Genomic DNA, 24215 nt, shown 5'->3' on the forward strand with positions numbered 1-24215 from the left:
ACAGTGGTGTCCAGGAAAAGAAACCTACACAGGGACATCTAATGTCAAGACATCACATCATAAGAATCAGTCCCTTCTTAGCAAATACAAAAGTAGCATATCCCATGGAAAATGCAATATTCCATATATCTTTCTTCATGTAAGGGAAATATTTGTTTCTCCATAAACAAATTATGAATTAAGAGTTCATGACAGAGTAAGTTTTCTAATTGCTTTTCAGTATGATCTCCTTACGCCTGTTAGCTGTGAACTGTAGAAGAGCCTGGTTCATATCTTTGTTTAGTCTTTAAAAAAAAAAACCAACCCAAAACTATTTTGGTTCTAACGTCTGAAAAAAATATAGGGTGTAATACGCCGACTGTTAACATAAGTAAAGAACAACAGTGATATGCAGACACATACAACAATGGTTCTTAGAGCTTAAGTGCATTGCCCTATTCTGCAAAAGTGTTTTTGTAGAGCCTTTTGCAAACATCAAAGGTGAAATCCCAATACCACTAAAGACAATTTTTTTGCTACCAATTTAGGTGATAAATGAGGACAGAAATGTGTTGCAATTCAATTAAAAACACAGGAAAAGAAACAAGTATTTCCCTTTATTAATATATATCTGTTTACCATACAGACTATCAATATATACATAGACATTAAAGATTAAATACTAGAAATAAGCAAGTATTCTATCATAAAGTAATTTATCTTCTTGTATCTTATATGGAGGAATATAAATTTGAACCAGAGGAGGACTGACTTCAAGTATTCCAGGTTGTTTTTAAATCAGTTAGCAGCAAGATACCACACTATGTAAGTGATCATGAGACACCTGTCTTCTTAATAGATATCTTATGTTACTCTTACTCCTTGGCCAGCTGTACATTGGTGGGTTTTGCTCCAATAGGTATCCCATATTTGTGCAAAGTGCTGATTAAAATTTCACGCATTTCATTGTTGTAGGAGTCAAAGTCAAAAACATTTCGAACAACATTTGCCAATCCTTCAGTTGGAAATTTCTGGGAAGAAACAAAGACAACAAAATGTCTGTTAATTTCAGTTAAACACTTCTGTAACAAACAGCTGGAAGAGACCAAGGGATGACCTTATTAATGTAAAGGGTGATAGTCAGGAGGATGGAGCCAGGCTCTTCTCAGTGATTGCAGTGACAGGATAAGGGGCAACGGGTGCAAGCTGCAGTATAGGAGGTTCCATGTGAATATAAGGAGGAACTTTTTCACTGTGAGGGTGACAGAGCACTGGAACAGGCTGCCCAGAGAGGTTGTGGAGCCTCCTCCTTCTCTGGAGACATTCAAATGCGCCTGGATGCGTTCCTGTGTGATTTAGTCTGGCAGGGGGGTTGGACTAGATGATCCTCTGAGGTCCCTTCCAACTCCTAACGTTCTGTGATTCTGTGATAACAGTAAGTTTTCTAGATTTTTTTTTTTTTTTTTTAGTTTCCAGAATAAAGCATTTCCACTGCTTCCAGTCCAAATGAAGTTACTGACTCTAAACCTGAATTAAACAGACAAGCAGGAGACAATTATTTAAATACTCAACAACACCATTTGTGTTTTAAAGAATTATTTTGATTACACACTAAATGAGATGATGTAATCATGGAAACATATAATACTGTATTTTTTTAAAATATGGAACTACTTTCTCTAAACATGAAGATCTGACACAAATATATATATTCTTTTATTCAAATATACGGTTCATTTTAGAGTTCTGATTCTTAACACTGAATTTAGAAAAGCAGAAGACACTCTGCTTACTTACTAAAAATGACCTTAGGTTACGATGGATTTTAGTAAAGAGAAAAATTCACTTAAGATGCACAAAAATTTGTTTTCTGTGAAATTTGTTTTTTGTGAAAAATACTACCTGAAATGTGCTGTGTACATAAAGATGAGATTTTAGATTTGCCCTGAAACTCCAATAGCAAACATGTACCTGTCACCATTTAAATTAAGGCAGATTCCAGTAAACATGTACCTTAATGTATGCAGCCATATGGTCTGGCTCTGATAAGCTCATTTTTTAAAGGTGCATTTAAGTAATTTAAACAGTGCAAAATTCAGATTTTATTTGCCGTTGATAAAACCAGCTGTTTAAGTTGAACATTTTAACACATCTAAGTCATTGAGACACTCTTTAATAAAATATCTGAAAAAAAAATATTATCTTACTCTGTTAAGACGTAAATGGATTAAATAAAAAATAAATTTTTAAAATCACCAAATTACTATATATCCTAGAATTCTACCACTTAGCTGTTTTATTTTACGTCTTTTTGGCAAGAGATAAGAATGAAAATATTTTTAAGCTTCACACTTTTTCTTTGTAGGTCTTTTGTTCAAATATTAGATCTTTGAGATCAGGACATGGATCCCCCATATCTCCTAATGACACACTGACAGTGATGAAGTTAAACATGTGAAGAAGTATTTTAGGGAGTTTCTTATCTGTTTTTTCCCCATTAGTGAGCAAAACTGGTGCAAATAACTTCAAAACCAGACTTAATAGAAGTGTTAGAGATGTATAAAAGCATTTAAAATAAAGTTCTGAGTCCTGAAAGAAAAACTAAACAGAAGAAAACAAAAAGCTTTCATAAATGTTTTGTCCTGTAGTCTTAATCAAATACCAGCCTTACTTGTTGACTGATTTCCCATCTTAGTAAATATCTAACCTCTGAAATAAAATATCCATGACACAAGCAATAGTGAAATTAGCTAGTGACTGTGGTAAAATGGAACACTACTGCTAGTACTTGTACAAACCTGCTCTTAATCTGTGGTGAACATGCCAAAGAATATCTCAGTACTACTGTTGGTATGAAAGCATATGTCCTGCTTTTTAAACCTGTCCACCAGAAGCTCATTAGAAACTCTGTTTTATTACAGGTTAGCAAACTACAAGCTATTACGAGACAATATAAAGCTGTCCTACAGCCTGTGACACCCTGGTCACAATGTCCATTCCTTACTGAATGAAACAGGTTATGGAAAATAAAGTTTTTCCCAAGAGCTATTCTAACTAATGACTGTGTAAACACTTCATATGTTAATGTAAATGCAAAAAGGTTGTGATAATGTTCAGTAGTGAATGTACTTATTTTTATCATGTAAATCTCACCTTGGAGTTAAAGTAAACATCATATTGCAGACAGACAATAACAAAAAAGAAGCCCACAGACTTACAAAAATATACATCACAGTTCAGTTTAAAAATGTGTAAAGCTACTCAGTACTCAGTGTGCAGGACCCTTTCTCAGTCTGTTTTCAAGCGTGAGAACAAGAAGAAAACACATCCAGATTTATGCACAGTCTCAATGACCAAAACCTTTTCCTTAAGCAATTATTTTAGAACATCTTTGATGATGAATATTGCGTTTTCTGTGTTTCCTTCCTTCTCACTGTGAAGCACAACCAACAAACTGGTGCCAAGCTAACTTGTTTGCTCCTGACCTTCTGTTTTACCTGCCCTGTGCTAGATACTGCAGAAACCTTGGTCAAGCGCTTCAAATATCTGGTTTTCACAAGTAGTCTCCAAGTATGTCCACAGTTTTCTGCATCACTGTGTAACTTCTGACATTGATACCCTCCTCTTCAATGAATTGTCTCAGTAGTTCCATGCCTCTTGTATCAGTAGGACATCATAAAAAATTATTTCCTAGGGTACAACTGATGGCTGCTGTCAATAAAACCTGTTCTGAACACAAGTTACTTGTCATGAGGCCCTCTACTTCAGTTATTAAAAAAATCACAACTTTCCTGTGTCCATCAGAACCAATCCAACCACTTTTTAATAACTGCCTAGACAACTGTTTACTGAAGAAAGGCAACGACAGTTCATTTGAAGAACAAGTGAAAAAAAAGGTTGAGTGTTTGAGTTGAACATTTAAAAAAAAATTTGATTTCTATTGATTTTTAAAACCAGATTACTGGAGAAAATATTGATCTCTCATCAGTCTGTCTGGTTCTCATTCATTGATTCTTTCCCTTAGAAGTAACACCACTGTGTGTTCTTTAGAGTATTTTCACAGCTTAGATTCTTGGCTGTTCCTTAAAATAGTAACATAGGTTCTGCTCTTAACAATTTTATTTTATATATTATATTATGCTTTGATACAGTGTTGTGACAGAATTCATATTGGTGAAAAATCTGTATTTTTACAGATGTAACTTTCTGTGAGTACATGTATTGCTACAGTCTGCTTAAAAGCTATCAGTAAAGCAGGAGTTTCTAGTACAAATACAGAATCTTTGTTAAAATATGCTATACACATTGAGGTCTACTCTACTTCTACCACTACTCTTGAAACAAAGTGAGAAATTATCTGGTATCCAGTCTGTAGGGAGTCCAGATTTTTCTTCTGGACTTTCAACTTGTGTTCTCACTACTACTCATGTTCACAAATATTCCAGTGTCTTCAGACAGCTGTACAATTCCCCTCCTGTCTGCAGGACACTAACATATCTCTCCCTACCTGCTCATTCCTCCGTGCCCTTGGCTCCCCTGTGTATCCTTGATCCCTTTTCACTGAAAGCTGCCAGCTCTCACCCTGTCTCGTCAGTTGTCCTATCAACAGGGCAAGAACAACTGTATGTATGGTCATCCTGAGCTACAGGCATACTAACTGATTAACCAGTGCTCCTGTCTTGCGAGGGCATCATCTACTGCCAAGGAAAACAGCTGAATTCTCCCCTGTCTTTTCATTCACAAGGACACTCATTTCAATCTGTTCCTCTCTGTCACATTGCTACTGATTTTGATTAAACCAGCAGAAACCTAATTATCTTTGAAAACTGGTAGCCAAGATTCACTGTGGTTGGCCAGAAAGGTAAAAGGTTATTATTGATGTGCATTTGGCAGCAAGGTGAGAAAGGGATACAAACTGTGATTTGATAAGCCTACTTTCAAGATCAGTCCCATCTTCACACAAAAGCTTACTGAGCAGGTCTAAAAGCCTGATGATTAGTAGACTTCAGGGCCAGAAGGTACCTTTGGCATTTACTGTTTGAGAACTATTATACTAGTGCCTTCTATTAGAAAACAAATCTCAGATAGAAGCAGGAAAGGAGGCCTATCAGAAAAATCTCAGTTTTGACAAACTCAACAGAGTTCACAAAGCAGCTATTTGTATTTTATCTGGACTCGTGTGGTTTGCCTGACTACCATCTGTGAGGGACATGGGGTGAATCTGGACTCTGCAAAATAACACACAAAAGGTCTCATGACATCTCGCATGCTAGATGAGCTTTGTTTTGGCTGAGCAGCACTCAAAGTGTACACTGGTAGTTATGTGCAGCATATGGTAACCCAACAGAGCAGGAGCAGAGCTTCTCAGCTTGCCCATAAGTCACTATTATCATCAATACTGCTGACATTTGATGCAGCCTGAAAACTGAGGGTGAGGGAGACAAAAGGTCACCTGCAATCTAGAGCGGTGAGACTCCAACTCCCTAATACAGTCCGTGGGGAGAAATATCTATAACAACCATGTCAGGCAGCCACAGTAGACAGCTCCCTCCCTGTGCCTGCACCTTAAGGTCTTCAAACCAGTCTGGTATCTCCAGCTTCATCAAAAAACACTTCCCTTAAGAAAAAGTAAGTAGAGGCAGCCTGGCTCTGAATGCAGTATCTAAGCTACAACTAACTTGCTATGGGTTCCCTGCTTGCATAATCTTCACAGGGAGACGCTCTTGTAACTAACTACACTGTAGGCACAATCCTATATGTTGAAGACCACAAATCATCAGATGTCACAGTAGTCAGAATATTCTCTTAACTGAGTAGCCCTGATGCTCAGATGCTCAGTCAGATAACAGTAATCAAGCAGTAATTTTTTTCTCTAAAACAACCAACTCTTTTTTTTTTTTTTTTGCAGAAGCAAAAAATTCCAAAATGATGTGAAACAAATCAACACAATAGTACAAAGAGAGTGGGGCTGTGGAACTGCTGTAAGGGAAATTGTTTAACAACATGACTAACTTCCCTCCTTCCTTCCTAAGGACCAGGAATTTTATTGACTCATTTCCCTCCTTCCTCTTTTTTTCTCTACCTGAAGACCTAAAAGGTCCTTACTTTGGAATAGCCATTATGTTTATATTCATTGTTTACATTTGGCTACTCCCAGCCTTTTTATTATTCAGATTGAAAAACAAGCTACAGTAAACAAAATGTTGCATCCTTTCAAAGAGACTGGGAAAACAAATGTTACAGAAGAAATCAAAGTTGCATGTTGGAGATTTATTTGGATATTTATGCTTGACTTTGAAAGATGTGAAAATTTAGCAGACAGGAAACTTCCCCACTGATCTGTGGCCAATGTCCAGGTTGAAGTGACCACATTAATCTCGTTATATGAAGGAGACAGAAGCAGAGACCTAAGTGCCCTTAAGACAATTAGCAGTGCAGCTCTTCCAATTTTCAACTAGATGCTGTTCACACTACAAAAAAAACCCAACAAAAAACTCAACATCCTCCCTCACCCCCCAAAAAAACCCCAAACAAACCAGAAAACTCCCCCCTCAAATTAAGTCTGATGACAGAAGACAGTGCAAACTTCAGATTACTTGGAGGCAGAAGATGAAGGCAGGCAGTTAGGATGAAGGTAGGAACAGCCCGAGTATGAAGGTGGGAAGGAGTTCGTTTAACAAAACCCCCAACCCTCCAGCTTTTCAGTAGCACAGCAGCTGTGTCTCAAGTCTGTAATTTCCCCACTTCCATTTCAAACATAACTCTGTGTTTAATGACAACAGAGATATTATCAACATCTTACACGTTCCTGTCAGTTTGATAAGCAAATACCTATCAACAGATATTGGATCCTAATAAAATACCCTCCTTAACAGTTTATTTTAATGGATTTCTCAGCTTTTGTATCTCCTTTTATTTTTAACCCTTTGTACAAAGTCATAAAGATAGAATTATGTTTTCTTTATATTATTGTTACTATAGTAGCACCAATTTACTTTGTCTCAAGATTTTGTTTCACCCTGGAGGCTGTGCAGCACAAAAGCCTATAATCCTCAGAAATCAAGGTAAAACTGCAGATTTTTAAACGAGGCAATTCTAAGCTGTGGGATCTCAATGCCTGTGTGTAGGGGTGAATGTATGTTAACGAGCACAAACAAAAAACCATCCTGCAACCCTGTTGCACTACATGATGTTAAACACAGGAACAGCAGGCCAAAGAATTTATGAGAAATTACATTCTAATTGTAATAATTGCATCAATATTTCCATTAATATTTTAAAATATAGGGTTCAATAAATCAAGAAATGTTCTATAAATAACAAACTGCCCACTTTAGGATTATAAACAGAGCAAAAGAAAAGCATTGCTATTTCAAATAGTATTAAGATACATTATATTTCAAATGCTTTCAGCAAAGAAGTATCATTTAATTTATAAGCAGAGAAGTCAGAGTCTACTGTAACCTTTAAAAAATAATCATCATTAAATCAGAATCACGATTTTGCAGTTAAAATGTGTGTGGGAAGCAAGCATAGTACCTGTTTGCTAAGTTGTTATCCATGTAACTTTTTCTTAAGAAAAATTCCATCTGTGATGTATAACTGGTGTGCAGCAGGGTCATTTTCCCCTGGGAAATTATTAAGACCAGAAATTCCATAGCAGCATAAAGCTGCATTATTCTGGAAGCATTGTTTGCTGCATATGGAATTTTTATAGTGTAGGCTAGTATAAAACTTGCTTACTGTATTCACAGAATCAATGTGATATTTTCTCACATAGTGGAAAAATAAAATCCCAGACATTTTCTAGATCGATAAATATACATATAGAAAAAATATCTGCCTGTGTAAATCTGGAACAACAGGAACATGCAAATTTCCACCTGAATATGAGAAAAAACTTTACTGTGAGGGTGGCGGAGCACTGGGACAGGCTGCCCAGAGAGGTTATGGAGTCTTCTCCTCTGGAGATACTCAAAACCAGCCTGGACACTGTCCTGTGCAGTCTGCTGTAGGTGATCCTGCTGGAGCAGCGGGGGGGGTTGGACCAGATGATCTCCAGAGGTCCCTTCCAAGACCTGCTGTTACAAGGTTCTGTGATCCGTGCTCCTTACTCCTGAACATCTGAATATGATGACCCTTTCAAAATGCAAAACTTCCTCCCCCCACCCAAAAAAAAAAAAAAAGCATGAACAGTAACAATTTGTTCTAAAACCTTAATAGAAAAATTAGCAGTGATGAACTCATGTTTTCAATTAAATCTGAGAAACGGTACCTGTAAATGTTTTACAATATTCACAACTTCTCTAGTTGAATAGGGATAGTTAATAATTCCTTGGTCAGCCAAGCTCCTCAGCTCTCCAAAAGCAGCAACTAGTTTCTGAAGAACTGGCTCTGGAACATCAGGACCATATTGTCTAAGCATAGCCAGTTCAGACTGTGGTTTGGGATTATCAACAGCATGGCAACTAAAAATGTCTCCTAAAAGAAAAACAGATATAGTTAAGTAATTTATAAAAAGATAACATCACAACAGCCCATTAAGAGAAAAAGCTTGAGAGAATGTTGAATACCTGCTTGTTAAAACAAGACAAAAACTACTTTGAGCAATGTGAAGGACAAACTTGTTATGAAGAACGTGGAGGTTCATGAAAACACAGAGCTCCTGCCTGCTATTTTAATGAAATTGACCACAAGGGATAAATTAATGTAAAGAAGAAACACAAGTTAAAAGAATGCAGAAAAAAAATAAAGGTTTAAAGAAATAGTAACAGGTTGAATGGGACCAATTTGTGAACACTTCAAAACACCAGAGACTGCAGGAAGACCCCTGGTATTCAGAAATGTTCTAATGCAAACCCAGGGGTCTAGATGAAAAACTGGCTTTGTTTTGCTCTCTCTGCCTCTCTTGAAGTATGGTAAGAAATTTGGCAATATATTATTTCCATGTATTTGCATTGTATCTCAATCTTATACTGGAAAAGATAATTTTATGCATTAATCATCCTTTAGCAGTTGTACAAAACTTTGCAGAAGAAAGATCAGATCCCACTGAAAAAAAGGTGTGGGTTGAAAGCAGAAGAGACCCTACATCTAAGAAACAAAATCAACAAAAGAACCTCAAAACCTCAACCAAGCCTCATGTGCCACATATAATGCTGACACCATCAGTTATATATAAATGGTCCATATAAGGAAGGAGATTAGGACATGGAAAAGAAATAAGCTATATTAAAAACTCTTTGGGGCAACACAGTCAGGTGAAATTCAGAGCCAATGGGTCTCTGACACAAAATGCCCACTCACAACAAACTATATCTGAAAAACAAAAAGCTATCATGCAATATGGAATTGGGTTTGCTCCTGCTTTTATGAGTATGTTATTACAGGCAAAGCTAACAGATAAATACATATAAATTAAGGTACCTGCACGTAAGTGGCTAAGCTAATGTAGACAGCATGGTCAGTGAAGTCTGGAAGGGTATTCAGTTGGGACATAGGTAGTAAGATACTTAAATTTACACATTGGTCTTCAAGATGAATCTTACCTTGCTTGGTTTTGTATCACAGAATCTTTTATGTTGGAAAAGACCTTTAAAATCATCAAGTCCAACACTACCAAGCTCACCATTAAACTGTCACCTAAGCACCAAATCTTCACGTCTTTTAAATACCTCCAAGGGATGGTGACTCAACCACCTCCCCCCTGAGCAGCCCGTTCCAGTGACTGACAACCCTTTCAGAAATTTTTAATGTCCAATCTAAACCTCCTCTGTCACAGCCCAAAGCTGTTTCATCTTGTTGCTTGGGAAAAGAGACCAACACCCACCTGGATGCAACCTTCTTTAAAGGTAGCTATGGAGAGCAATAAGATGTCCCCTCAGCTTCCTTCTTTCCACACTAAACAACCCCAGTTCCCTCAGCTGCTCCTCATAAGACTTGTGCTCTAGACTTCACCAGCTTTGTTGCCCTTCTCTTGACATGCTCCAGGGCTTCCCTTGATGTCTTTCTTGTAGTGAGGGGCCCAAACCTGAACACAGTTCTCAAGGTGCAGCTACACCAGTGCAGAGTACAGAGGCACCATCACTTCCCTACTCCTGATAGCCACACCAATTCTGACACAAGCCAGGATGCTGTTAGCCTTCTTTGCCACCTGGGAATGCTTCTGGCTCAGATTCAGCTGGCTGTCCACCAACACCCCAGGTCCTTTTCCTCCAGGCAGCTTTCCAGCCACTCTTCCCCAAGCCTACATAACAGTAACTGCAGCCAGACACAGGAAAGAGTATATAGGAGAGGAACAGCTCTGCAGACACCCAAGTCAGTGAAGAAGGAGGGGAGGAGGTGCTCCACATGCTGGAGCAGAGATTCCCCTGCAGCTTGTGCAGAAGACTATGGTGAGGCAGGCTGTCCCCCTTGTGAGACTGGCACATAAGAGGTTAAAAACACTGGTGCCCACTTATCTCTTATGCAACACTATGGATGGAAATCTGAAAGGCTGCTATGAGATGCAGCCAAAGGAGGGAGCAAGGGAGCCCTGTTTTACCAGAGAATGTGGAATAAACAGATACATGGTTTCTACACAGAATTTTGAAGGCCACAGTGCTCAGAGTGAGTCCTTTTCCTTCATTAACTGTGAAATTAACATTAAAGTTGACACCCCTAAATGTGATAATGAGCTAAAAGAAGCACATGCCAAACCTATATGACTATAATACTTGAGTCTCCACCCAAATAATGTTAAACATTACCCCAGGGAGTGGACAGCTAAGATTATGGTATAAAGGATACTGAGATGATTTCTTCTCTCTCCTTGGGGGAAGAGAGAAGAAATTGAGGACCTTGAAGAAGCAATGAACAGGCTGTGCTCCTTCTCCTGCACCCATGACAGGGATGCCTTCTTGCCATTTCCCCTTTTTGGTGAGAATACGTGGGGTAGTATTTTGCAGGCATTATACTGCTATCCCAGCACTACTGTGGTAAGCGCCGTTATCAACAGCGATTCCCAACTCCTTTCATCCCTTGCTGTAAGAAACTTTCTACAAGTTTCAACTCTGAAAAACTGTCTCAGTTAAAATCCTTCAGGGAGCTCTGACAGACACACATTAACTAATATGTGTCTACATCAAGATACATATGGCATTAAAAATATGTATCTATTGTCCTTTAGACCAAGTATGTGACTTTCTGAGTAGAAAGTAAGGGGATCCTTTCTGAGTCTTGTGGCTCAATGGAAGAACCTCTATCAACCACACATCAGACTTCATATGGCATCCAGGCACCCCACGGAGGGTGATTACAGAGCACGTAATCACATGCAGCCCATGGAGGACCCCACACCAGAGCAGGGGGGTGCCCAAAAGAGGCTGTGACCCCATAGGAAGCCTGCACTGGAGCAGGCTCCTGGCAGGACTTGCAGCCTGTACAAGTGACCCACAACTGGAACAGTCTGTGGAGAGCTGCATCCCATTGGAAAGATTTGCATTGAAAGGTTGGTGAAGTACTGCCTCCTGTGAGACAGACCCCAGGCTGGAGCAGGGGAAGAGTGTGAGGAGTCCTCCCCCTGAGGAGGAAGAAGCAGCAGAGACAGCATGTGACAAACTGACTGTAATCCCCATTCCCCCATCCCTTTCCGCTGCTGGGTGGGGGACATATGAGAATTTGGGAGTAAAATTGAGCCTGGGAAGAAGGGAGAGTAGGAGGAAGGTTTTTTAAGACTTGGCTTTGATTCTCATTATCCTAATCTGGTTTTGACTGGCAATAAATAAAATTAATTTCACCCAGTTGAGTCTGTTTTGCCCATGGGGGTAACTGGTGAGTGATCTCTCCTGTCCTTATCTCAACCCAAGAGCCTTTCATTGTATTCCCCTCCCCCCCCCCGCCCCCCCCCTGCCCCCAAGGAGGGGAGTGATAGAGCAGCTTTGGGGGGCACCTGGTGTCCAGCCAGCGTTAACTCATGAAGTATATTCATAGAAACGTTTTTTTCCAGCAGTCTTTTACAGAGGTAGTCAGACTGAATTATGGCTTTGCCCCTTCTAATTTTCTTCCTGCATAATCTCATGATAACCTTGTAGTCCTCCTGAGTTGCCTGCCCCTTACTCCAAAGGCCATAAACTCTCCTTCTTTTCCTGAGTTCCAACCAAAGCTCTCCATTCAGCCAGGGCAGTCTTCTTCCCCACCAGATCATCTTTTGGTACATGTGGAGAGCCTGCTCCTGCACCTTTAAGACTTCCTTCTTGAAGAATTTCCAGCCTCCCTGGACTCCTCTGCCCTTGAGGACTGCCTCCCAAGGAACTCTGCCAACCAGGCTCCTAAATAGGCCAAAGTCTGCCCTCTAGAAGTTGAAGGCAGCAGTCCTGCTGATCTCCCTCCTTACTTCTCCAATAATCATTTCATGATTGCTGTGCCCAACACAGCCTCCAACCATCACATTTTCCCACAAGTCCTTCTCTATTTATAAACAACAGGTCCAGCTGTGTCAGGAAATTATCTTCCACACACTCCAGGAACCTCCTAACCCATTTCCTCCTCACTGTGTATTTCTAGCAGGCATCTAGTAAGTTCAAGGACCCCATGAGAACAAGGGCTTAGGTGAAACAAAGTAAAAACATGGATAAGGACCCTCCTTCCCCTATGAAATCTAATGAATAAAGACAGTCATTCTGTTAATCACTGTTAAAGATCACCATTTTTCTATGAATAACTTACCTAGTGTGCCAAAAAAGTCATTGCCCAAGAAAGGAAATCCAGGTCTATTTGCTAGAACTATCATTCTAAAATCAGGATGAATAACTATTGTATTTTCTCTTCCCTCTACATGAGCATGACCTGGAAAAGAAATAAAATTTATTAATTGCATATTTAAGCATTGTGTTTATGAATGAATTAAAAGAACATAATTAAATTAGAAGAATTCTAAGAAGAATTCTTCTAATTATATTCTTCTTAGAATTAGGAGAACAGTTACAAAAAAAAGGCTCACCAGCTTCTTAGCATGCATTTAACTATGACTGTTCTAGGTTTCATTTTAAAGTTTCATAATTTGTTTTATGAAAATTTAACTGAAGTGTTAAATTAAAAAAAAAACAAAAAAGCCTATACTGTTCCTGGCATGGGGACTACCTGTCCTGTCTGTATTTTTATTTCACCAACACGCTGAAGTCAATGGTGAATAAAATGTTGTTTTTATATAGGTCTGAGGCTATCTGATTTGGGAACACAGGACTAAAATTCCTCCTGGTTATTACAAAGTCTGCCAGAAGACACAGACACATGATTTCACACCTGAAGACTTTGTTCCTACCACTGAGTCAGATTGGCCCCACCTGTTCCCTAGCAGCATATTACCAGTGGCACATGGTGCTTGGGAATCCTTCTACCTCCTTGAGAAACCTTCAGTAAGAATTGATACTGACTAGCAAGGTATTTTTTTTTTTAAATGGAGAGTTATATGTTAATAATTATATATATTAATAATTATAAGCAAATCTCAAATGTTGTGCCATGAATGCTGAATTCTTGTTCAAACATTGCTCCCAATCTTGTTAAAAAGAAACTGATTACCTAAAGTATGCTGCCTCCTAACAAGAGGGCATTTAAAATATGATCTAAAAAGAGTTTTAAAAAAAAAATAGTTCCTGCAATTCTCAATTAAATTCCATAAAATTACAAAATGCTTTAATCCTACAAGGTATCTTTAATATAAGCTTACACAATATTTGATTAGATTCCTTAACAGTTCAACCTTAGATATGCTGTTATCTTCATTTCTGGATCTGATCAAATCATACCCCAACTATCCAGATGGGCATAACCAAGATCACAATTAGGTCGACTAGATCTTTATTTCTTATGATGAATTAGAAGCAGAGAGATCTATTGACACACTTGCATTTTTACAAAATTTCTCAGCAGAAGTCACATGAATGCTTATTTAAGAAAACCTTTGTGATTACTGCAAAAGTAGTTTATCAAGTAATTTTTTGAAACAAAAATTTGATACCTCATATGATTAAATTCTCTATGGGGAAAAAATATCAGTGTAAATTCATTAATTGTGAACCTTTTAGCATCAAGTATATTTCCATCTGGACTCTTTCTGGGCTGTACTTAGTAATATAATTGCTAAAACCCAGCAACATGTTACATTTTACTGAAAATCATCCAAACTTTCTTTTTTACTTACTGGCAACAATTCGCCTTCCATCTGACAAAACCATTTCCCCACTTTCTACTAATGTTTTTAAGATACAGGTAACATTTGTTGGTGCTTTGTCTGCCTCATCAATTACCAAAATATGTCCAAATTTCACTGCTTTTACCTAGAAGAGAAAAGAACCAAAACATCACAAACCCCTCAAAAAAACCCCAAACCTGCAACAAACTGCATTACTGATTTCCCAGTCAGTGGTAGTGACATCTCAATGACACTGAGACATGAAAGGGACTCAGCAGAAGTTTAAGCTATGAGCGAACTGTGGCAGAGAGGTAAGATGTGGAAGGTGGGTTTTTCTGCTTCTTCAGGACAGGTATGGAAAGGACTGTGGCTAGGGAGGGCAGTGAGGAGCCTGGCAGAAGGAACTGGAGTGCTGAGAGAGAAGGGCACAAGCAGTTTGCACCTAGACTGCCAACACAAAGCTGCAAGAACTAACAAATGGCTGCAACAGCACGATGGAGTCCAACTTTGAAGGGCGGTGTGAGATGTTACAAAAGAGGAAAATACCACCCTACCAGCTAGAATGTGTCAGGTTAATGCTAAATTATTTTCCATGCTCATTTTGTGCGTGCCAAGTCCCAAAACTATCATCTAATTCACATTTGTTGCAGCAGCCACAGCAAATGTTACCGAAGCGAACGGTAATGAAATGTTACCACGCTGTGACTGTGTCATCAAAGTAATCAAATTGCACAGAATTTTCATATTTTAAAAGCCAGGACATTTAACTAATTGCTTTAAATGTAAAACATTTATAAATACACAATTCAAATGTCACTACTGACCAGCGGTGAATCTTCATATATAATAAGACCATCTTTAACAGAAGGCTGGAGGGTAAGGCTTTGTACTGTGGTATCCCTGAAATGTGGAAAACCAGACAGAATTAATTAAAAATACATAGGAATTTTAGTTACAATTAAACACAGAATGAATAAATGACAAACCAAACACTCTGCTTTTTTAACAGGAGAAAAACAGATCTCTTATTTTTATGATTTTTATTATTAGAACTTGAACTGAGAACAACGCTGTGCCAGCTTAGTGGTCAAGGTGAGTATCTCTGTCTCTGCCAGGGCCTTCACAGTAGTTTTCAATTCCTCATAAACCCTGGAAACAGAAACACTGAAATGTGAATCTGTCTCTTTTGCACATAGGCACATTCCTACTGTCATTACGATTTCTACTTAGGCATGCTGAAACTGTCATTTACATGACAAACAGGGGACTCGATCCAGAAGAAGCAAACAAGAATTTAGAGTATCACAGTCAAATCATTAATATTTTAGTGGTTCTTCTCCACTTATCACCACCACAAAAAAAAAAAAAAAAAGACTAAAAATACTCATGTGGAATTCTAAAATGCTAATGTGGAATTCTAAAATGTTTAGTTCTATCTAAACTACGTTAGATGGAATAATATTTAGTAGCACTTGCTGCATTTTGTATTGTGGTCAGTGTAACCTCTTAGATGGGACACAAGCTTTAATAGCACAGGATTTCAACTGGAAATTCTATTTGTGTTTGAATTGCTCAAGTCATTTTTTATAAATTAAAATCTGTAATGAGAATACTCCTTAATCTTCACTATTTTCATCTGTTTCAACTACCATAGAATGTAAAGATAAAAAAAAACAGTTTCAATTATGACAGGTCCAGAAACAGACATCACCACAGTGGATTTATCTATATAAGCTATGTACATAACCTAGGGAATACCCCTTTTCATTCTACAAAATACTTGTCAAAACCTTTGTCAAGACCCACAAAACCAGCCCCATTTAGCTTGGGGTTCAGAGGAATCAATGAGCTAAGGAATAATGCAGAGATGGGTGATGACAGAAGATCCCAACGACTCCCACAGTTTCATAGGCAACTGGGTATGCAGTTCAATCTAAGGGCAAGTAGACTATACCATCCCCCCTTCCTCCTGTATTTCAAAATTCAGATTAGTCTGTGCCAGCAGAATGATGGACTATTCATGTGACAAAACCCACTGGGAAAGCCTCACTGAGGCTGCTTGAGACCCATGCATCAGTAAGACTGGTAACCTTTAGGTTGTATGTGAGATCGGATGCAACAAAAAATCTCTTACCTTTCACAGCCATGCCATATAATACAGCTGTTTGCTTAAGCTAAGCTTACGGTTTCAAATACCCACCTTAGTTCTATCTTTAATTTTGTAACACCTTGTAAAAACCAACAGTATTCTGATAAGCTCCATGGGTACAGGAAATCAAACACAGTACTGTTTGCAGCAAACCATTAAATGGCCAGCTTCCAATCACAGCTTTAGACTGACAGCACAACATGCACATTTCCTTTATTTGAAACTTCTGTCAGCAGGATTTCTGTCCCTAACACACTAATAATTTCTTGTTTAGTTTCAAACTCATGACTGATTTATCCCAGCATTTCCCGTGCACAGAAATAAAGCATACTGTGGGAAGAGAGATTTGTAATGTATGGCTACTTTATCTGAACTTTAATCCAGGAGAGGAAAGGTTACAAAGCTGGGACCCCTTGCACTTCATTTAACCCCATCAAATGTGGTCTGTCATAAGCAGCAACACTCCCCAAAGCAGTTATATCCATACTGTACTCATTTGCAAAATTCAATTTTTTAAACCATTAGAAGTGATAGAACCTGAGGGAACAGCATGAAGCTGTGACAGGGGAGGTTTAGGCTTGATATTAGGAAGAGCTTCTTTACAGAGAGGGTGGGTGGGCACTGGAACAGGATCCCCACGGAAGTGGTCACAGCACTGAGCCTGAGTTCAAGAAGCATCTGGATGATGCGCTCAGTCACGTGCTCTGACTTGTCTGGCCCTGTGTGGAGCCAGGAATTGGACTTGATGATCCTTATGGGTCTCTTCCAACTCAGGATATTCTATGAGTGCGATTCATATATTATCTTAGAAATCCAACCATGGACATAAAATCAAAGCTTGTATTATCATCCTGCTTGTCTATCCATTTCTACACTGGTCATAGAAATCGATAATGGACCAAAAATAACAATAAACCAATGAATTTTGTTTCTTTAACAAAGCTTATTTAAGGGATTAAATTCTCAGACTGTATGTATTAGCCTAGCTCCATTATCAGTTATCACTCCTGGTTCAAGCTTACAGTCACAGATACAGAAGAATTTTAAAATGTGTAAACCAAACCCTAGGGTATGTGAAGGCACAATCACAGTTTACTAATTAGTCAGAAATAATTCATGGAAAAATGTTCTAAGGAGTTAATCCAAGGAGAAAAAGGGAAGGATTTGTCAAACCTGATCTGTGTTGATCTCTCAGAGTAATAGAAAGGTAAGAAAATGGGAGGATCTTGGAAAATGCCAAGAACAAAGTAAAGGAAGATGAAACATTACAGGATGCTTTGCAGATCATAAATTTTGCACTTAATTGCCAATGTATGGAAAGAATAAAGTGAACAGAGCATGGCAGGAAAGGAGGATCACCAGTGGTGGTGAGGATGGGCACAGGTGGCGACAGAAGAAAAAGGCACAAATCTCAAACGGCGTTTTACTGTAAGACAAAACAGTGAATTTACTTTTGGTGAGCTAAATAATCCTCTGGCTCTGCAGAGATTACTTTCAAGCCCTGATATAGAATACTAAACTTGTGCTTAGTATCACCAGCAGCCCACACAAATCTTTAGGATAATCTCATTCTTCAGGGAAGACAGAATTGACCACGTCTTTGGAGGGAATAAACACTGGAAGAGTTGACACTTTACTTAGGCACTATTATAAAAGTTGCATATATCAGAAAAAAAAATGCAGAAGGTATAAAAATGAAAGAACAATTGACATCCTAAATCTAACTTCTAATTTTTATTCTTATTTTATCTGTGGTTCCCTCCTTTCTTCTACTTTGTTGTTATTGAGCCCTAATATTTTAGGGAAATATTTCAAGAGATTTGCAGTGTATTATAGAACCCATATATATAGCCAAATGTTAATTCCATTGGCTTGATGACATAAGCAAATGGAAAACTCCCATACTTGCTTAGGCTATTGCATTCAAACATGTATGTAAGAATGATTTTGCCAGGGTTAGTACAGATAAATGTTATTTTCCTTTCAGAATCATAAACTATGCAATTAGACATCATTAACTTCTGTTCTTCAGAAGCCTAATACGACTTAAACACAGTAAAGAGAGGCTAAGAATAATTTGCCTCCTCTTAAAGTTTTTTTTCTTCTTCAAATTCTACTTTAGGAGGAATTATGTGCATGTATAAAGATACTGAAACAGACAATAATAAAAAGATGGTAAGTCTGAGATGCTTCTGAACAATACAGTATGCAGATTCTCCTAAATGTAAAATATGTCTGGCGCTCAAAACAATAGACTGTGGAGTGTCACTCCCACAGGACAGGAATGCAAGATCTGTAATTCACATTCACTTACTATTATCAGCACCTTAATATTAACTAGGCTCTAACGATGACATGAATATCAAAACCTCCTAATTTCATCACATTTGGCACCCGAGACAAAAATAGTTCTGACACAAAGAAGAAAGACTGGGGGAATGTAGAATCGAATGAAAAAAGCTGTCTGACATACTGTCATCCTACTCAACTGAAATTATTTGTCTTCTGATTGTAGAAGGAAAAAAATATGTAAAGCTCGCTAATGTCTTTCCTAAGAACGTGTTTTAATCAAGCAAGCTGACCTCATGAGCTTGCTATTAAAAAAAATGTCTGAAACTCAGCAACTCTTCTGACAGCACCACTCAATTCATAGCAGGGCTTCCAAGAATTCTTTTGATTTTGTATATTAGCTCACATCACTGCCTTTTGGGTACTGGTGCATTACTTACCCTAAGGCCTCTTTTTCTGAGGTCTGGAGATTTGAACATGCTAGTCTGTGACAGTTACTATTTCTTTGAGAGCAATGCCTTCTTTCTGGGGAAAGAATGATGAGATGCTGCAGGAGAATTTTCTACCAACTACAGAGACTGTTCAGTCCATTCTGATCCTGTCAACTTTCAATATTTACCCAAATTCAATTAGCTAATTAATTTTTAAAGAAAAATTACTCCAAAAGGAGAGGAGAGGAACTACACCCAATAGCTATTTTACTGTTTAGAACAGAATTCTCCTCTACACAAATTCATTCAAGGACTACAGCATTTGTTATTCCATTCATGGGAGATGGAAACATTTCTCCCAGGTTATTTTCAAATGAAAATTTGGGCTTGTGTGGAATAGCTGAACATCGATAGATCTTGCAACAGGGCAGAATGGGAGGTAAAGAGGGAGAGTAAAGAAATCCCCAAGTATTCTGGATATCCTGTGGTGAGGTACAAGAGCTAAAACTAGCCAGGAGGAAAAAATATGGGGCAAAAGAGAACGATGTTCCTCCTGAGTTTTGTGTTAGTTCATCTGGAGAACCACCTTGGCTGAAAGACATGTCTTTAGAGACATTAAATCAATGCATGAAATTCTTCATTTAAAAGACTAGAATCCCCAAGGACACTTGTGTCCAAACAGAGGAATAATTGCTGGAGAATACTGTCGTAGGTATGTAATTATACTGATGCTGAAAGGGTAAGAGAATAACTAATGGAAGGCAACTTGGTGTTTTAAGGGTTGGTGCTCATGTAACAAGTTTATATATACTGGATTCACATTTAATCTTCCTCTTATTCTCCAAATAGAACTTTACAGTACTTGAAAAGAAAAAATCAGAGACACAGAATACATGCTCTAATAATTGTTCTTAATTTCTGTGAGATATCTATCTAAATACATAAATATATATATTTCTTCTCAATTACATTTCAATGAGACTTGAGCATACCCATCTGCTGTGACCTAATTTTAAGAGTATTTGAAAAATAATTAGGCCAAGGGTCATTTGAAGCTGTTAATTGGTTAGCTAATCCACTCAGGGATTATCCTGATGATCTTAACACAAAGAAAGAATCTGCATGACTTTGACATTTACAAATAAATTTCTGCAGCCAACCTATCACGCATTGCATTGCACGATCTGACCACTATGCTTAGGAAATTTTGAAAGCTCTGAAAAGCCAAGCAGCTGTCTCATTTCTCTGTTAAAATGACACTGTGAAGCCTTCTTGACTTATATGTACGTGCTGATAATTAAATCCCCTATTTTTTTTTTCTGCTAGGCTGTTAGAGCGACTCAGCAGGACATATATTTGTTTAAAATCCAAGAATTTATTTGGAGTATAAAGTTACTCATTACTCAGTATGACTGTGGGTGGCAGAACAAAGGCCAAAGGGAAATGTAAGTTTAATTTATGTTATATGCTTAAATCAAGTTACAGGACTACTTATGAGATCCATCTTTCAAAGTGAGATGCAAAGTTTTCACACAACTTGTTACAAGTTAAGAAATTCACTCACCCTAATTGTAAAAGCCATAAATGAAGAAACATGACACCCTACAGCTCCCCTTATTGTGTATAAGAGCACATTTCACTGAGTAAACAGCAAGAAACCATTACTTCAGCTTTCAAGTGAAACGTGGTCTTATAACCTCAGTTATTTCTCTGTAACAGCCACGCGGCAGGATATTCAAGCTGAATTCAATCCCTACAGAAAGACAAATGAAGTAGCTCTCTAAAACGTGGGATGTGACAATAGCAGAGCTTGTCAGCCAGCTTATGAAAAGCTAGCACTGGAAACAGCAAGCATGAGCTTGCATGAACTCTTGGAAGCTTTGCATTGCAACTCTGTATTGACCGAAAATGTATTTAAGAAAAGGAGAAAACCAAACCAAACAACAAGAGTAAAACAACCCATGAAGACACCTATTGTATGCTAGCCACTACATTCAGGGCTTCACAACATAAATTTTCATAACAAAAATCTCCCATCCTATTGTTTATTTCCAAACCCAAGCTGTGTAAAGAATAAAGCACACACTCAAGCGCGCACAGGTTACCGTAAAACATTCAAAGAAATCCTAGACATAGGACTCACAATCATCTGGGAAAAATTACCTCACCTTTTTACTGTCACTCCCAACATACACAACACACACTCATCTTCATGGTGTTCAATGGACTCCTCTAACAAGCCAGTACACTTAAAGAGTGCTTGCTTCAACAACGGTCTGCTACAGAGATACCTTTTCTGGGTTGTTCACTTCTAACAACAGACCTGCACAGCTACACCGGCATTTAAACTGTTTTACATGGTCCTATATCCTTTCAAGAGAAGATAACTAAATGCAATTATGAGAATGTAATTCTACAGTATCAGGCAGGTGTTCATCTGGGTCCTGGGCAAAGGAAGTTATTCCTTCTGAAACAACTTTTTTAATTAGAATTTAAAAAATCTGAAGTCAATAAAGCTGAAAGGGTAGTTTTAAATTATCTCAATAGGAGAAACAGATAATTGGATTTTATACTGATTACATGTGGTGTACAAGAAAGAAAGAAAATTAACATCTAAAGATTAATGGACAGTTTGTAGTAAGTATTGCTTGTAGGGACACCACAAGCTTAATTTCCTACCCAAAACCCCTCCATTAATCTGATTGTTAAAGATCACAGCAAAATTACGTTTATTTTGAAAAGGATAACATATGTAAACTCAGTTAATTTTTGAAAGAAAAGATCATCAGATTACTGTAATTTATTAGAGAACTAGAAAAGGGACAAAACAGAATGTAGTGCATCTTCAAAATGAACCTGTATCGCACTTTCCAGTCATCAGTCACTAGAACAAACACACCAACTCTGACAGGAAGATGCAATACCATAGGGGAATTCTTTGAAAGGAAAAGTAACTTTAGGAGGAACACAATAAGGTAGTGAAATATCTTCTAAAATAGTAGTAAGATTATCAGGTAACAAAAAGAATTTCCATAGCAGTTAGTATTCTGTTTACAGGGGTGAGACACCAAATTAACAGCAAAGCCAAATTGCTCTAGCACATATGTTAATGCATAGAAAAGGGGAAAACAAGTAATCTCAAATTGTAAGAAGAGCTATCACACAGCGAACTAAGGCTTAATATGGCTATTTTAAAGGCACAAACTCTTTTATTTAAGAGCCAAAGAATGCTTCCTACATTCTCTGTTCTCACGGAAAGGTATTGAACCACGTTTGTAAGCAGTCGTAACTTTTTCAACCTTACAGGGAAAAGCTCCAGTACACCAGAAACCACTCTCTCTTTTTGTAATATGACTTTATGAAGATTCATATTCTCTTTTTTGACAACAAACTAATTTCTTAGAAGATTATTTTCTTGATACACAGAAAAAGAATGTTTGAACAGAACTAATCATTTCATATCTTCTGCGGACTCACCGAGGCTCTGAGCAGCAGAAAATCTATTCATAAGCCATCAATAAATTATTGATGCAATTACACTGCAGTCTGCTCATCAAAAGCTTCTATTTCTGTAAGCGACAGCGATGTTCTGATACAACTAAATAACTGCAGATCTACATACTGGAGACGTCAGAGTTGAGGTTGACTAATCTAACTTATCACTTCAGTGGCTGCGTCTGTAGTAGCTGAGGGGGGGATCCAGTTCTCCCACTAGCTGGGAGTAATCAAGTTCCCATCACAAGGGAAAGGATTGGTACTTCTCATTCCTGAGCCCTTTTGAATTGTGAGAGGAACTGCTGTGATTGACACTCAGCAGAGGAGATGGGGGGCTGCACTTAGTGCATTTCCGATGGCTGATCTATGGCTGAAACTGCATGAAGCCAGAAAATACCTCAGAAAAAGTTCTGCTTAACAAATATTTATGATTTACACTCATATAACAATAAATAAATGTTCTAGAAGTTATCAAACTTAATCTCATGACAAAAAATCTTTTTTTTTTAATTCTGAAAACAAAGATTAATCCAAAGCTGTTTCTTAATTCCTGCAACTTTAACTATGGTTCCATAATGACACACTTGGGTGCCAGCTTAGGGAAGTGCAAACGGACTCCCCCACATAGAACAACCACTGCTGGATTATCTAATCTTATGAAGATAAACTATTTTTAAACTTTTTTCTTTTTGCCTTTCTACAGAACAACTTTGATTAAGCAAGACATATCCTAGCTGTGTTGTACTAACAAGAGCTAGATAGGGTCATCCAGTTGCTATCTTGCAGAAATTGTTGGTAAATCACAGAATGGTTGAGGTTAGAATGGGCTTCTGGAGGTCATCTGGCCCAATGCTCCTGCTCAAGCAGAGTCACCTATGGCCAGGTGCTCAGGACCATGGCCAGATGGCTTTGGAGTATCTCAAAAATCAAGAAGTGCAATATATGCCAAACTCTACAAAGGAGACAGTGACACAGAAAAAAGAAAACTGTAAAATTGTGCTTTCCTGAACCAAGGAAATGTGCTGTTCAGAACACAGACTTTCTTTCCACAAGTATTTTTTCTTAAAGAGACTACCAAGACAGAGATGCTTTTTGTTTGCTATCAGAGCAATTAGAACAACTCATGATGGCAGGTAATAATTTCAGAGGGTTCCTGTTGCCAGTTGCTCTTTTTGGCTACATGACTTAAAGCAAATCCAACTCCAGCAGAACAGAGGTGGCAGCTTTCACAGATCCTGAGCTGCCCCTATGTGTCCTCCACCGTATTTTTCCAGTTCTTTTTAGCTGCTTAAGTAAAGATTTCAGTTGAGAATAAATTACATGTCAATCTTTTTTTTTTCCTTTTTTAAGCTCACGTATCAAAGACTAGGAGTGTATTTTAATGAAAGCTGAGATCAGATATCACCATGTGACTCCAAAAACCTGATGTATATATTAATGTGGATGCCTTTAGCATGTAAAGCCAAGCACCCCATTTATACGATCAGAAACTACTTTAAAATGTAGGTCACTGAATTTTACAACTTCCTAGTCAGAAGGAAACTTTCTATTATAAGTCACTTCACACTACAAATAAATGAATAAATAGAGGGGGTCATAAACCTAACTTGCATTGGAAACAAAAGGACAAATAGTGTAGTTCTGTCATACAGTCTACACAAATATAGTAACTTCAAGGAGGAGAAATAATTGTCATTCA

General features: G+C 38.0%; 1 protein-coding gene across 1 annotated transcript in view; it reads right to left on the reverse strand.

The window, feature by feature from the left end:
• Positions 1 to 24215, reverse strand: part of VWA8 (von Willebrand factor A domain containing 8) — a gene marked incomplete at its 5' end in the record, with an annotated part of 200100 nt that overhangs the window by 76846 nt on the left and 99039 nt on the right. The window contains 5 exons of the mRNA XM_084274913.1: positions 859 to 1010; positions 8255 to 8460; positions 12685 to 12804; positions 14162 to 14297; positions 14977 to 15052. Of these exons, the coding sequence (XP_084131039.1) occupies positions 859 to 1010; positions 8255 to 8460; positions 12685 to 12804; positions 14162 to 14297; positions 14977 to 15052 (690 nt within the window). The remainder of the gene's footprint in view (positions 1 to 858; positions 1011 to 8254; positions 8461 to 12684; positions 12805 to 14161; positions 14298 to 14976; positions 15053 to 24215) is intronic.

The sequence above is a fragment of the Gallinula chloropus genome (assembly GCF_964237585.1).
Source record: "Gallinula chloropus genome assembly, chromosome: 1".
Lineage (NCBI taxonomy): Eukaryota > Metazoa > Chordata > Aves > Gruiformes > Rallidae > Gallinula > Gallinula chloropus.